General features: G+C 37.6%; 5 protein-coding genes and 1 pseudogene across 5 annotated transcripts; 3 read left to right on the top strand and 3 right to left on the bottom strand.

Moving 5' to 3' along the window:
* Positions 1 to 32: 32 nt before the first annotated feature.
* Positions 33 to 742, bottom strand: LOC105643682 (putative ubiquitin-conjugating enzyme E2 25; annotated as a pseudogene).
* On the bottom strand, positions 465 to 2,788 carry LOC105643552 (GDSL esterase/lipase At4g16230). The gene is made up of 5 exons (XM_012228706.4): positions 2,423 to 2,788; positions 2,210 to 2,340; positions 1,894 to 2,139; positions 1,560 to 1,815; positions 465 to 1,304 (listed from the first exon to the last, which is right to left on the bottom strand). Exons 1-5 carry the CDS (start codon positions 2,676 to 2,678, stop codon positions 1,081 to 1,083), a joined length of 1,113 nt encoding a protein of 370 aa, XP_012084096.1. The 5' UTR covers positions 2,679 to 2,788; the 3' UTR covers positions 465 to 1,080.
* A 1,007-nt stretch (positions 2,789 to 3,795) lies between these two features.
* UBC32 (ubiquitin-conjugating enzyme 32) lies at positions 3,796 to 6,384 on the bottom strand. The gene is made up of 5 exons (XM_012228705.3): positions 6,133 to 6,384; positions 5,684 to 5,815; positions 5,517 to 5,601; positions 4,571 to 4,734; positions 3,796 to 4,491 (listed from the first exon to the last, which is right to left on the bottom strand). Exons 1-5 carry the CDS (start codon positions 6,241 to 6,243, stop codon positions 4,063 to 4,065), a joined length of 921 nt encoding a protein of 306 aa, XP_012084095.1. The 5' UTR covers positions 6,244 to 6,384; the 3' UTR covers positions 3,796 to 4,062.
* A 478-nt stretch (positions 6,385 to 6,862) lies between these two features.
* LOC105643681 (DELLA protein RGL1) lies at positions 6,863 to 9,055 on the top strand. The gene has a single exon (XM_012228869.4). It carries the CDS (start codon positions 7,218 to 7,220, stop codon positions 8,922 to 8,924), a length of 1,707 nt encoding a protein of 568 aa, XP_012084259.1. The 5' UTR covers positions 6,863 to 7,217; the 3' UTR covers positions 8,925 to 9,055.
* A 664-nt stretch (positions 9,056 to 9,719) lies between these two features.
* Positions 9,720 to 11,294, top strand: LOC105643680 (DELLA protein RGL1). Its single transcript, XM_012228868.3, has one exon. It carries the CDS (start codon positions 9,720 to 9,722, stop codon positions 11,292 to 11,294), a length of 1,575 nt encoding a protein of 524 aa, XP_012084258.1.
* A 457-nt stretch (positions 11,295 to 11,751) lies between these two features.
* LOC105643678 (hypothetical protein) lies at positions 11,752 to 13,493 on the top strand. Its single transcript, XM_020683071.2, has 2 exons — positions 11,752 to 12,496; positions 12,658 to 13,493. The coding sequence occupies exons 1-2, from the start codon at positions 11,752 to 11,754 to the stop codon at positions 13,491 to 13,493; spliced, it is 1,581 nt and encodes a 526-aa protein (XP_020538730.1).
* The last annotated feature ends 59 nt before the right edge of the window (positions 13,494 to 13,552 follow it).

Raw genomic sequence — 13,552 nt, 5'->3', positions numbered from 1 at the left:
ATAAGGAGAACTCTAGATTTCTATGCCACTTTGTTTAGTTCTTTTGCTTATTTATGATTTTTTATAACTCTAATTCTTAATTGGCTTCAGTCGGTTTGCTCTGAAATTCCAGTATCTTGTTTTCCTTTATCACATCATCAGGTTGCCTCAACTTTCCAATTCTATTCCTGTCGAATGCCTCCTCCAGCTTCTTGTAGATCATGTTCAATTTCTCTTTGAAAATGGACTTCTCTAATTCTGTGATTTTGAAGGCATTATCTTCCAAAATATAACCAACATCAGCTTTATCGTTCATATAATCACAACAAGCCTTTAGTATTGTACTTGCCCTATCACGAAAAAACAAGTAGACAAAACCGTCAAATGCCTTTGGAGGAATCTGAAGATTAAATAGCATTGTCTTGCAAGATAAAATAAACACATAATTGTTATACAGCTTCCAATTATGAGCTGGTGGTGTCTCAGGTTCATTATAGTAAGGCTTTTCGTTTAGCACAAGTCCCTGTAGCGAAACCAGGACTTGGAAGAATTGAAGAATCAGAAGGTACCCACCTTTCAGTTCCCTGGCCATCCCACGTACCCAAGAGTCTCAAACAATCATATCCATTGTCATATAGGTTGGTATTTAACCCAAGTCCATATCCATTGTCATATGGGCTTAAATTTTTAGGGGCCTTAGATTTTTATTGGCTTCTGGCCTTTTTGCACCCGCTCCATCTGCGCGACGGGTCGGATTCCACATCCTTGACGTCTCCTTTAAACACGTCCTCCGCTGCAGTCAGATCGATGCCAGAGCAGAAAGTCCGACCAGATCCGGTTAGAATGATGACCCGCACCGAGTCGTCAATACCCAGATCCTAGATTTCATGCTTTTCCGGTGCTTTACTGGAGGTCCTTAAACAACTTTAATAAGATAAGCACAAACCAGTATAGATTGTTCCAATAGAATATAATTATTTTATTCCACAAAAATTTATATTATTTAAGAACCCTTACACTATTAAGTATATACTGTTCTGCCAGCAATTTAGGATAAGTAAAAATTCTGATAAATTTCCTTCGATTTCTCGATTAATTGGATCAAATTATAGAGAGTCGACGAATGTTGATTGGTGAAATGTCATTCAAGTCACCATCCATTAGGCGTTTTGCTATTATAGCATTAGCAGCTTCAGAAGGATGGTATGGATCCCAAAATACATATTTAGATCTGTCTGCGCAAACTTTAGAGATCGGACCACAAGGTATCAAACCGCCGAATAGCCCAGCAAGATGGCAACACGACGCATTAGCATTCTCAAAACCTACAGGACATGAAAATGCTTCTCTGCGTCAGAATCCACCGCAAATGCAAAAACATTATCAGAAATCAGAACCAACAATATTTTTAGTTGTTTCTGGGCTACATAAATTTGATCCCGAACATTGACGGATTCTCCCTGTGGCTTATTGTACTAAACTATAAAAATGCAGGATCATGATTGGTCCTGGCAAAAGAGCCACAGGGATAATCGCGAAAAATACAGGATCAAATTTATGCATTAGCTGTTGTTTCTAACCGTAAGACATGTAATTTTGTAATATGTCTTGTACAATGCTATAAACATCTGCATAAACAAAAAATGATCCGTCTAGGCTTGCACAAAGCTCAGCAACCAAGCTTTTTAACTCCGTGTTATATTGCTGGGCTAACTGATTTGGAAAAGTAACACAGTCTTCTCCTACTGATGGATTTGTATCTCGCTCATATGGTATGCATCCGATAGGTCCCACATTCGCTACAATGATCTTTCTAGCACCCAAATTGTAGAGTCTCTGCAAATAGTATATAAATTTGGAATTGGACTAATTAAGATAAGAGGGAATGAGGGTCAGTCTCAGAAAATATTATACTGTAAGTTGTAGCCTGAATCTTGCAATCATGCTTCTCAGAAACACTTCCGGCGGTATCGACTTTTGCTCGGGGACTGAAAGGAGTGGTGTTAAGTAGTTGTTAATGAAATCATTGGAGCCAATTGCAACTGAGAATATAGCCCTTTGGAGGAGATTTAGAGCTGCAGGAGCCCCAATTCTTGTGATTATGTCTTGTCTTGTGTTGGCAAAGTTATCAATTTGTGCGTCCAAGTTTATTCGACCACCCTGTGCATAAAAAATGTCAAGCTTTGCAGTCTTATTAAGCTTACAAAAATATAAGACTTTTAAAACTCACAAAAACCCAGCCAGAGCGATTAAGAATTCCGCCTGCACCGGAAGCGTAATTCACACCCCTCAAAACCACAGATCCTACTGTTGTAGGAGCCAAGTAAGGAGGAGTGAAATCTCCGAAACCCAATTCCTGACCTGTAAGATTCATTCGAATAGACGTTCAGGTTATCAGGTTTTAAAAAGAAATGCATAAACAAAACAACTGTCATTAATTTGCCTATAATGTCAACTATTGTTCTTCCATTGGTGAATCGTCCCGTTGGTCTTCCAAAATCGATCCCATTAGGGGTATAATTAGCTTTTGAAAGTGATACTATATAGTTGTTGTTTCCAACATCAACCAATGAATCGCCAAAAACAAAATTGGCAGGAACATCGATTGCAATGCATATCTCCCACAAAAGCAAGAACATCGATGCTTGCGCTTGACATGCAATTCCAATGGCTTTTTTTCTATTTGATAGAATATCCATTAAAGAACAACGAAAAATATATGTTGGCTGCTAGACAGTCTTGAGGATTGTTCCTTTTTTAATATAATCAAGAATTGAAGTTTCAACAGAAAGAAGCTGACCATGAAAAAGTAAAAACTATTCAAGAACTACCAGATTCTTTAACTGATCATATTTTTATAGATTTCTTGGCACTTCAAAGTGGAGTAACCTGACTTGACTAACTACAAATGCAAGAATTACCATGTCTGAAATCGAAATTCTTGCAAATTGTGGACCAATAACTATACAACCGTCAACAGCCTTTAATAAATATCAATCTAAAAACTACTATTCCATACCCATTTTAAGTTAAGTATTCAAATACTGTTTGAAGTACAGAATTTAGATCAGGACATATTGTTAGAGGTGAGATGACTTGAATTTTCTGGAACCACCTCCCATGTGCTTGCCATGCAAGCTTAGTTTTCTTTCCTTGCAGCCAAACTTATGTTACAAGCCAATAAAAAGTTGGCGTAAGTTTTGCATTAGAATTCTATCGCAGCCTTGCACTGAAAGCTTTATACTTAATAAGGAAGGAATTATAGGGCTTAAATTACACACATATATAATTATAAAGGTGTTCTGTAGTGTTTGAAATGATATTTTATCAGAGAAAAGCGAGCTTAACTTTGAATTGCCTGCAAAAGATACAAGTCCAGATGCAAAAACGTGTCAAAAACCAAAGCAAGAGCAAATAGTGAACTCATACTTCTGCCTTGTAACCCATGTAGAGTATTAATATTTGCAACTGCAATGCTGTTCAGAATTCAACACCACAATGTTTTGTAATTTGAAGTAGTCACTTAGATTGGTAAGTTGCTCTTTTGTTAGTGCCCTAGAAATTACCCTTTATCTATAATCACTGCAAATCAATAATGAGCAATGACCCATTTATTTATACTACCGTTTGAGGGAAGTATAACGGTTACAGGATTCTGAGCCAAACAACATTTACGCATTTGTCCAACAACCAAAGTGTTAGATTATCAAATCAAAGCAACAGTCACAATCTTATGAAGGGGTGGGAAGCCATGAGTGAAGACACTTCACATTGCTGCTACAACTCAGAATAATAAAATATGCACACATTGGAAAATTATCGGATAACGTATGAGGAATAAGAATATACTGATAAACTCCTATTACCTCCATGCTTCCAAATGCAAACAAGTCGGTCAACTATGTTATTACTTACAATAATTGAGCATGTCATATTATATTACAAATTAACACCAATCCAGATGAAAATCTGCATAGCAATTTCTTGTTTTGCTTTTGTTTCGTTTCTCCTCATTTTTTCCCCCTTCCCTATAAATAACTTGAAACAGAATCTTTCCCCCGATCTAGAAGATTATCATTGCATTTATGATCCATCCATGAAAAGAGCACCATGTCCACTGGATTTCATGAACTTTTTCAGCAAAAGAACCACAATTGCAATGGTGAGTCCAACAGCCGCCCATGTAAATAAACGATCGTCAGCTGGTTTTTGAATCCTTGTCTCTGGCCTACGCAAGAGTTGATCACTTGAACCTCTAGTAGGAGTTTCTCTTGATGGCCTCACTCTTGTAGTACCGGGATTCACATTGACAGGAGCCTCAGGCAGTTCTTCAATAATCCCACCATCCACTGCCATATTTTCACCAACTGCGGGGTTTGGATGCGCAGCTATGGATCCTTCTTCTTGCAGACTTGCCTGGGCTTCATCCTCCGTATTGGAAGGATGTTCTTTAGCCTGAGAGGAGCTCAGCTGAGGAATAGGCGGTGCCTTACCGAGCATATACTGATGAATCTGCAACGTTAATGAGCTATCAACACAAACTTACAGATATACAACTAGGAAGGAATGGGATACATGAAAAGAACAAAACCTCATCAATGAGTTTTTGACGCTCAGGAGTCCCAACTGTAGGAGCTGCTTCACGAGATTTGATTGCCAGAGCGCGCCTCTCTTCCTTCTTGTAGTCCAATGAGCCCAATGCACCATTTGGATTGGTAGGCATGAATGCAATGAGAGCTACCAGAGCTGTTCGTACTGCCAACACGTACAAGTGAAACTATGCAACATCAGCCATGAAACGACATATTTTGCTTTAGGCAGTATCATTACTTACATTTGCAAAAAACAGAAAAGCAATCTAAATGATTATAAATAATGTAAAACGTTACTATTTGGCATCAGAATTCCTAGTAACAGTCATTTCAATACACCACAACCCAGTTTCCCCGGTCAAGATACCATGCATACATCATGAATCTCAAGTTTTAATGGTCCATACCCACAGTAACACAGTATGAACAAATGAAGAGGCCTATGGTACTTCGACTGTAGTTTGTGAACACTGCATCTGATTTCAACTCAAACCAAATAACGATTAACCTTGGGCAAAGGTAATAGGATAGTAGCAAAGTCAAACACAATTAATCAAATTTGCAATGTTAACAAAAGGAGAATACGCATATTACTGACAGCTTTTGCTAAAAGCACAAAGTGTTCAATTCAAGTACATGTGTTATGGTCCCTAGCTTGAGATCTAGTTATGGGTCTTTGGAATAAAAGGGCAGAGTCTTGATGGGGTGTTTGGGACTGTAACCATATGTAAGCACAATATTACATTAGAAAAAATGAAAAGAAAAAAAAAAAAAAATTCCCAACTGTTAGTCTGCCTTTGCCAATTTATATTCTCCACAACACTTCAAAGCCAACCTCACAACAAGCTATACAATATGGCAGTGGGAGCAGCTATTGATATATAGATGTCTAAAACCACTTCCTCATTCTATGTATTAGCAATTCTACTAAAGAGAATAACTTACCACTCCATGATGGCTGCCAGTGCTCAGGATGATGATTAGAGATGCTCAAACATATTTTTGTCTGGGTTTCAAAGCGGCCATTTGGCTGGAAAAAAGGTGAAAAACCCTTGTTAGCACATTGCATAATTAAAGAATAGACAGAACTCTTAATGAAAGTAAGATCTTACAGTCAGTAACATAAATGAAGGAGGCTTGAATGGATATTCTGCAGGCAACTGAATCCTTCCATGATAAATCCCACCTTCAAATTCAGTATCACTAGGTCCCCTGATGGCAAATTGCCATTCAAATATGTTCTCCTGAAAGAAACATTTCAAAAAAGTTAACCAGTGGAATTACCATCTTCGAACTCTAAATCAACGCAGTACAAATTCATAATTTCATAATTCAACGATCCAAATTCAATAGCGCCAACAGAATTAATAATTTTTTGTTCATTTCAACAAATGTCACACATCAAAATCCTCAAGAAAAAATTTCGATCTAAGCCCATTTCAAGCGCATATTGAGAAATCCACAAAAGGAAAGTTGAATTCCAAAATATAGGTCAAATAAAAAATTGAATTAGTATTACGTAATATAAAAAGAGATAGAGGGAAATCAAGCTTAAGCGAACCTCAAGAGGCAGGCTCATGAAATCATCAGATGGATTAGATTGCATCTCCTTCACCTCCTGCAAGATCCTCTTCACCGCCGGGTTCTTCAAATTGTACTTGTCCTCCGCCATTTGATCGCTGATCTGATCGACGATTCAATAACACCAACGTCCGATTAGCTGACCGACTGCTTATTTAAAACTGTATTTATTGACACTATAGATAGATAAGATACGGATACGACGATTTTAGAATGAAGAATATTGAAATTAGATGGGTTTTTATTTAATTTAACAGGAGAAGATATTGTTAGTCGACATGAGCTGGAGACGACGACTTTAGCCGTGGACTTGACACGTCATTCGATGCTTCATTGGCTACGTGGCTAATCATTATTGGATAAGATCGACATTATTTCTCCTTTTTTTTAGTGCGTTTTTTAGTCGGTAAAGCTGCTTAGCAGTTAACACAATCATCTACATGGGATGGGCTTAAAGATTGGGCTTGAAGGGCTCAACTTCCATTCGATTGTACATACTACGAGTCGTTTTAAACACAATGTTTATTTTATTCTTTATTATTTTCATCCACTTCTACATGATATAATCAGCAAAAACCGGCCAAAACTCAATTCAAATCCTGCATATGACTTGGTCAATTCCGGATTCAATAAAACTTAAGAGCAATTTTTAAAGACATAGCAATTGCCAAGGAAAAATAGACACAATGCTGTGAGTTGTAAATCTCAAATCTTGCAGAGCAGTTGGGACAGTGCCTATAAGCCTGTCGGGCTTATGTTGCTTTCCATTTACTATTTCTGCTAAAGTTCAATCAGAATTGTCTATCACATTATCCTTGTTGTTTATTTAATTGTCACCTGTGTTTCTAGTTCTTGTACTGTTATTCGTTAATCTTTTCGAGCAATTTTTTTTGTTGAAAATTTCCTAAATATGATGTCAGCTTGATTTTGGCCTTTGAAAGCATTGTTTATCGGTTCCATCACCAGAAAAATCTTCTGCATCATTTACATCTGTAATTTCTGAACTTACAAAACTACTGATATATACCCACTAAAATAAAACTGCAAGCTAGTTTCTGATCTGCAATGGCAGACGCCATGCTTTCTTTTGATTACGATTTTGGTACAGCTCGAGATGGTTTGACCTCTTCAAGTAAAAGTTCTGGAGGCATTGATTATGGGCTCTATCAGATGGATTCATCATTGGACGAAGGGTTCCTTTTCTCCAAGTATCAACAGCAAGAACAGGTGCTACAGCCGTCTTTCGGTTATAAAGATTTTGACGATCAAAGACTTGATGTCCTTTCTCCACTTCTCCAAACATATTTGGAGGAAATAGCAAATCCTGATGAAATCCCACGTGGAATTAAAGATGATTCAGAACCCAAGAAGACAAGTCAACATTATTTTTCCCTGGCGTCACTGGAGCTGCTAAAGAAATATGGTAATAATGGACGATTAAATGGTGGTAGAATTATTGATCCAAGCTCTGATGCACTATATACAAAGCATGCAAGGAGTGAATTGTCAACAGAAGAAATCATCAGAATAGCTGGAGCAAGGTTCATACAGTCCTGTTGCCAAACGACTGATGTTGCCTCCATGCTCAACAATCCTTTCAGTTTATCTTTCTCTGACCTTTCAAGTGAGGTAGCCAAAAATGTGGAGCTTGTTGAATTCCTTCTAGCTTCTGCTGAGAAAGTTGGCAATCAACAATACGAACGTGCAACCAGATTGCTCAATTACTGTGACATCTCGTCTTCCAATACCGGAAATCCAGTTCAACGAGTGGTTTACTATTTTTCCGAAGCTCTACGAGAGAGGATTGATGTGGGAGCAGGAAGAATTTCATCAAAAGGCTTCAAGAAAAGTCAGTCTTTTAATCTTAATCAGCAAATGACAATTCTGAGCTCTGCATCCTTCGCATGCCATCAGAGAATTCCTTTCTTTCAAGTTGCAAGCTTCACTGCAATCCAAGCAATTGTGGAAAATATGGCTGGGGAAAAAAGGATTCACGTAATTGATCTTGAAATTAGAAAAGGCGTCCAATGGTCAGTCCTAATGCAAGCTTTATCGTCTCGCCATGATTGCCCTATTGAGCTTCTAAAGATAAGCGCAATTGGAACGACTTCAAAACAATTAATTGATGATACAGGTAAAACGTTAGCCAGTTTTGCAGAGTCCATGAACATACCTTTCTCTTTCAAGGCGGTCATGATATCAGACATGTTGGATCTCAAAGAAGACTTGCTTGAACTAGATACAGAAGAAGCAATAGCTATCTACTCTGAGTATTCGCTAAATAACTTTATTTTTGCACCAAATCGTCTTGATTCTGTAATGAGAGTGCTTAGAAACATCAGTCCACAGATAATGGTGGTTATGGAAGTTGAGGCAAATAACAACTCACCTTCTTTTGTGAACCGTTTCATTGAAGCCCTCTTTTTCTATAGTGCATATTTCGATTGCTTTGATGCTTGTATGGATCGGGATGATCCGAACAGGATGATTACAGAAATGATATTCTTTCATCAGGGAATAAGAAATATTGTGGCTAATGAGGGAGAAGAAAGAAGGGTACGACATGTGAAAATTGATACTTGGAGGTCATTTTTTGCTCGTTTTGGAATCATAGAGGCACAAATCAGCACTTCATCCATGTACCAAGCAACCCTTATGCTTAAGAAATTTGATTGTGGGAGTTCTTGTACGCTTGATATGAATAATAAAAGTCTACTCATTGGATGGAAGGGTACACCAATTCATTCACTTTCTGTTTGGAACTTCAATTGAAAAGACAGAAAAGGAGCTACTGAATTCTATATGTAGTTCTTAAGACATCCATTAATTGATCAACTTATTTCTCTTTGCTTATTTTGATAGTAGACACCTGTTGAAGGCGTATGTGGTGATGATCAGAAATGTCTGTGAGTGTTGTCTGAACTCTGAAGACTGAATTTAAAACACAGTTCCATTATGTTTCTTGTATTAAATAAAACTGAAAGCACTCAAACAGATAATTTTCCAGAGCACATAGATAATTTCATTTAAGAATTTTTTTTTTTCCCAATAGATTATTTTCATTTAAGAATAGCCATAAGGCATCTGCACTGAAGTTTTTCTCCAACCTCATTTGTCCTCCTAAAAGCTTATGAAGTTTAATTGGGGAAAAGAGCCAATTGAGGATTCTATGATGTTTTCTTTTATTTATTTATTCATTTTTATAGTTCTTGAGCACAGTTAGGCATTCTGTCTAAAGTTCCAAAGTTTGATGTTAGAATTATTTCGGCTTCAAATGGATTGTTTGGATTCTAATTCCGACTTACAGTTTTGAAAAAGTCATGGTCTAAATGGTACCTTTGGTTACATCAAACTGACGGTATCTCTATCATTATGAGTGTCCATAGGAAACTGAGATGAAGATAGATTTGTCTTGTTTTCTAGTCCCATCATATACAGAATTCCTCATCTATAAAGAACATTAGGAATGTGAGTACCATCTATTCTAGAACAAATAAACCAAAGGCCGCGAGTTATTTTTCATCTGGGACGGAGACTTTTAAGGAGTTGGATAGAATCCAAGATAGGATGAGTTCAACAAATCAAAGCTCTGAGAGTCTGGAAGTAGAAAATGGAAGTGGACTAGACAAATGTCATGGAGTTGAAGATTGGGGAGAGTCGACAGCCACTAATTCCGTTCATTCTGATAATAGATTCAATCAGGATTCTCTAGATGCTGTTCAACCCAAGAAGGAAAAGCAAGTTCAATTCTCTCCAACCTCATTTAGGCTCCTAAAAGCTTATCGCAAGGGGCTCAAAAGAACTAGCAGTCAGAAAATAATTGACCCTGCCATTGGTAAACCAACTGCAAAGGAGACAAGTGAAGGATTATCAATCGAAGAAATCATAAGGATTGCTGGAAAAAGATTTGTTAGGACCTTAACCAAGCCAGTTAATTTTGCCTCCATGCATAATCACCATATTGATGTTTGTTACTCTGGCCTTTCCACTGAGGACGCCGAAAGAGTTCACCTGGTTGGACTCCTCCTAAAATCTGCTGACAAAGTAGGGAATCAACAATATGACTGCGCAAACATATTGCTAGATGAATGCGATGGCTTGTCTTCATGCACTGGAAATGCAGTTGAAAGAATAGTTTATTATTTTTCTGAAGCTCTTCGAGAGAGGATTAATCGACAAACCGGAAGAATCCCATCACAGGATTTGGAAAAACTGAAGTCATTCAATATCGATGAGCAAATCATGGCTCCAACTGCCTCTCTTTTGGCCTGTTACCGAGGAGTTCCCTTCCATCAAGTTGCACATTTTGCTGGAATCCAAGCCATTGTAGAAAATGTGGCAGAGGCAAAGAAGATTCATATGATTGATCTAGGAATAAGGTTTGGAGATCATTGGACTTGCTTGATGCAAGCTTTGGCATCTCGATCCGAATGCCCTCTTGAGCAGTTCAAGATAACTGCTATAGGAACTACTAAGAGACAGTTAATTGAAGACACAGGTAAGAGGCTAGAGGAATTTTCCGAGACCATTTGCTTACCTTTTTGTTTTAAGATAGTTATGGTATCAGACATCCTGGATCTCAAAGAAGATCTCTTTGAGCTAGATGATGATGAAACAGTAGCCATGTACAGTGGATATTTTATAAGGACGCTGATTCCATTACCAGATAGACTGGATTCTATGATGAAAGTGATTAGAAACCTCAATCCATGTATAATGGTGGTCATTGAACCCGAGGTTTATACCAGCTCGCCTTCTTTTGTTAATTGTTTCATTGAAGCTCTTTTCTATTTTAGTGCATATTTCGATTGTCTAGAGGCCTGTATGGGTGATGATCCAAATAGGATAATTATAGAGTCATCTCACTTTGGAGATGCAATCAGGAATAATGTAGCCACTGAGCTAGGAGAAAGAAAGTCTCAATGTTCAAATCTTAATGTTTGGGGAAGATTGTTAGCCCGTTTTGGAATGGAGGAGACTGAACTTAGTTCATCATCTTTATGCCAAGGAAATCTGGTGGCCAAGACATTTGCTGGTGGAAATTCTTGTGTGCTTGATATGGATGGGAAAAGCCTACTTATTGGGTGGAAGGGTAGACCAATGATTTCTCTCTCTTCATGGAAGTTCATTTCAAGAAAGTAATAAGGATTTGGAAGCACTTGATGTTATTAATCTAGTACAAAAATGCATAAACATGCAAATCTGTTGGTCTCTTTTTGGTTTTCATACAAATTAATGTTTTGTTTATTGTATTAAAGCTTTTTAAAAGAGAGGCGGTGAACTTCCTCTGTGATGTTCTTTACAATTCCTAGTTACTTTTCTCAGGAATACGTATTTTTTGCATTTGTTTTTGAATGGTATCTTCAGAATGTGTTATTGTTATTAGAGGAAATGACAAATTATAGCATCCAGATTGCCAAATTACTGCGGATCATGAAACAGGCTTCCTTGATTTCATCAAATTATAATATGATCATAGGTTACTGAGAAAATTACTGTCTTGTTGTCCAATCTTTTCTAGAACACTCAACTATAAAACTAGTGTCTATCTACAATTGAGAAAAAACAAACTGTGAGCTAATTTATTCCCTGGTTTGCAATGAAGTCTTTCGAAAACTTCGATTTTCATGAAGTTCAAGATAAGTTGAGCTCTACAGATATAAATTCTGAAAATGGGGAAGGGCATGGAGGGCAACTTTATGCTACTGAAGACTGGGGAGAATCAGCAGGCATTGATTCTAACGGTTTTGAGCATGGATTCTGTAAGGATAACTCATCAAAGGAAAATCTAATGTTCTTACCACGTGAGCAAGAATCATTCCGAGACTATGGTCTTTTTGACTATGGCATTCTTGACTGTCTAAGGTATGATGTTCTGTCTCCACAAATTCAAACATCATTAGAGGAAATTGCAAAGCTTGGTGTTGATCAACCAAGGAAATCAAAGCAAGATCAATTTTCTGCAACCTCATTTGATCTCCTAACAAGTTATGTGCTAAAACGAATGAGCAGAGCAAGGATCATCAAGCCAACAAATGATGATACACTGAGCTCAGAGGTGATAAGCCAAGGAGTTTCAACTGAAGAAATCATGAGAATTGCTGGAGAAAGGTTTATCAAGTCCATTACTAAAACTAGTGATATTTTCTCAATGCTTGACAATCCTTTTGATCTTTCTTTCTCAGGCCACCCTGAAGAGGTGGCAAAAAAACTGGAGCTAGATGAACTTCTTCTAGCTTCTGCTGAGAAAGTGAGCAATCAACTATATGACCGTGCAAAATTATTGCTAAACCAATGTGATTTCTTGGCGTCCAGTACTAGAAATCCAGTTGAAAGAGTAGTTCGTTATTTTTCGAAGGCTCTTCGAGAGAGAATTGATCGAGAAACAGGAAAACTGAAATCTCAGGCTTTAACAAAACCACAGCAGACATAAAATATTGATGATGCAATTATGGGTGTAACATCCAACAACCTGGCATGCTACCAAGAAGTTCCCTTCTCACAGGTTGCACGCTTTGCTGTAATTCAAGCCGTCGTGGAAAATGTAAACGAGGCAAAGAAAATTCATGTATTGATCTTGGAATCAGGATGGGAGTTCAATGGACAGGATTGACGCAAGCTTTGGTGTCAGAATCTGATTGCCCTCTTCAGCTGTTAAAGATAACAGCTGTTGGGACTAGTTTGAAACAGCTAATTGAGGATACTGGTAAGAGGTTAACAAATTTTGCTCAGTCTATTAACTTACCCTTTGCTTTTAACATAGTTATGGTGTCAGACATGTTGGATATCAAAGACAACCTATTTGAGTTGGATTCTGATGAAACACTAGTTGTTTACTGTGAATATTTACCTAGGAGGCTAATTCCATTGCCAGATAGGTTGGATTCCATGATGAAAGTGATAAGAATACTGAATCCAATTATAATGGTGGTTACTGAACCTGAATACAATTCTACTTCACCATTTTTCGTGAACCGTTTTGTTGAAGCACTTTTCTACTTCAGTGCATATTTTGATTGCCTTGAATCTTGCATGGGAGATGATCCTAACAGAATGATCATAGAATCCTTGCATTTTGGTGAAGGAATCAGAAACATTGTAGCTACTGAAGGAGAGAAAAGGAAAATCCAAAATGCGAAGCTCGATGTTTGGAGAATATTCTTTGACCGTTTTGGAATGTTGGAGACTGAACTCAGTACATCATCTTTGTGCAAAGCAAAACTCATTGCTAAGAAATTTGCTTGTGGAAACGCTTGTACACTTGACATGGATGGGAAAAGCCCGCTTATTGGATGGAAGGGTACTCCTTTGCATTCTCTATCTGCTTGGAAATTCATTTAACTATAATAATTAGTAGTAAATATTTGAATTTACACTTCTCGCACCTGGTGCAATTTTCT

The sequence above is a fragment of the Jatropha curcas genome, chromosome 7 (assembly GCF_041381405.1).
Source record: "Jatropha curcas cultivar XTBG-Jc1 chromosome 7, XTBG_Jcur_1.0, whole genome shotgun sequence".
In the NCBI taxonomy this organism is placed as follows: domain Eukaryota; kingdom Viridiplantae; phylum Streptophyta; class Magnoliopsida; order Malpighiales; family Euphorbiaceae; genus Jatropha; species Jatropha curcas.
The sequence above is the reverse complement of the archived record's forward strand: the minus strand, read 5'-3'. Positions and strand labels throughout refer to the sequence as shown.

Excerpts from the sequence above, each read along its gene's own strand:
- LOC105643552 (XM_012228706.4), bottom strand. The coding sequence starts at position 2,678 with ATGGATATTCTATCAAATAGAAAAAAAGCCATTGGAATTGCATGTCAA. Across the intron at positions 2,341-2,422 it reads AACAATAGTTGACATTATAG|GTCAGGAATTGGGTTTCGGA; the intron begins GCAAATTAATGA and ends TGAATCTTACAG. Across the intron at positions 1,305-1,559 it reads ACAAAATTACATGTCTTACG|GTTTTGAGAATGCTAATGCG; the intron begins GTTAGAAACAAC and ends CATGTCCTGTAG.
- UBC32 (XM_012228705.3), bottom strand. The coding sequence starts at position 6,243 with ATGGCGGAGGACAAGTACAATTTGAAGAACCCGGCGGTGAAGAGGATC. Across the intron at positions 5,816-6,132 it reads TCATGAGCCTGCCTCTTGAG|GAGAACATATTTGAATGGCA; the intron begins GTTCGCTTAAGC and ends TGTTTCTTTCAG. Across the intron at positions 4,492-4,570 it reads GTCAAAAACTCATTGATGAG|ATTCATCAGTATATGCTCGG; the intron begins GTTTTGTTCTTT and ends TTAACGTTGCAG.
- LOC105643681 (XM_012228869.4), top strand. The coding sequence starts at position 7,218 with ATGGCAGACGCCATGCTTTCTTTTGATTACGATTTTGGTACAGCTCGA.
- LOC105643680 (XM_012228868.3), top strand. The coding sequence starts at position 9,720 with ATGAGTTCAACAAATCAAAGCTCTGAGAGTCTGGAAGTAGAAAATGGA.
- LOC105643678 (XM_020683071.2), top strand. The coding sequence starts at position 11,752 with ATGAAGTCTTTCGAAAACTTCGATTTTCATGAAGTTCAAGATAAGTTG. Across the intron at positions 12,497-12,657 it reads TCCAGTTGAAAGAGTAGTTC|GTTGCACGCTTTGCTGTAAT; the intron begins GTTATTTTTCGA and ends CCCTTCTCACAG.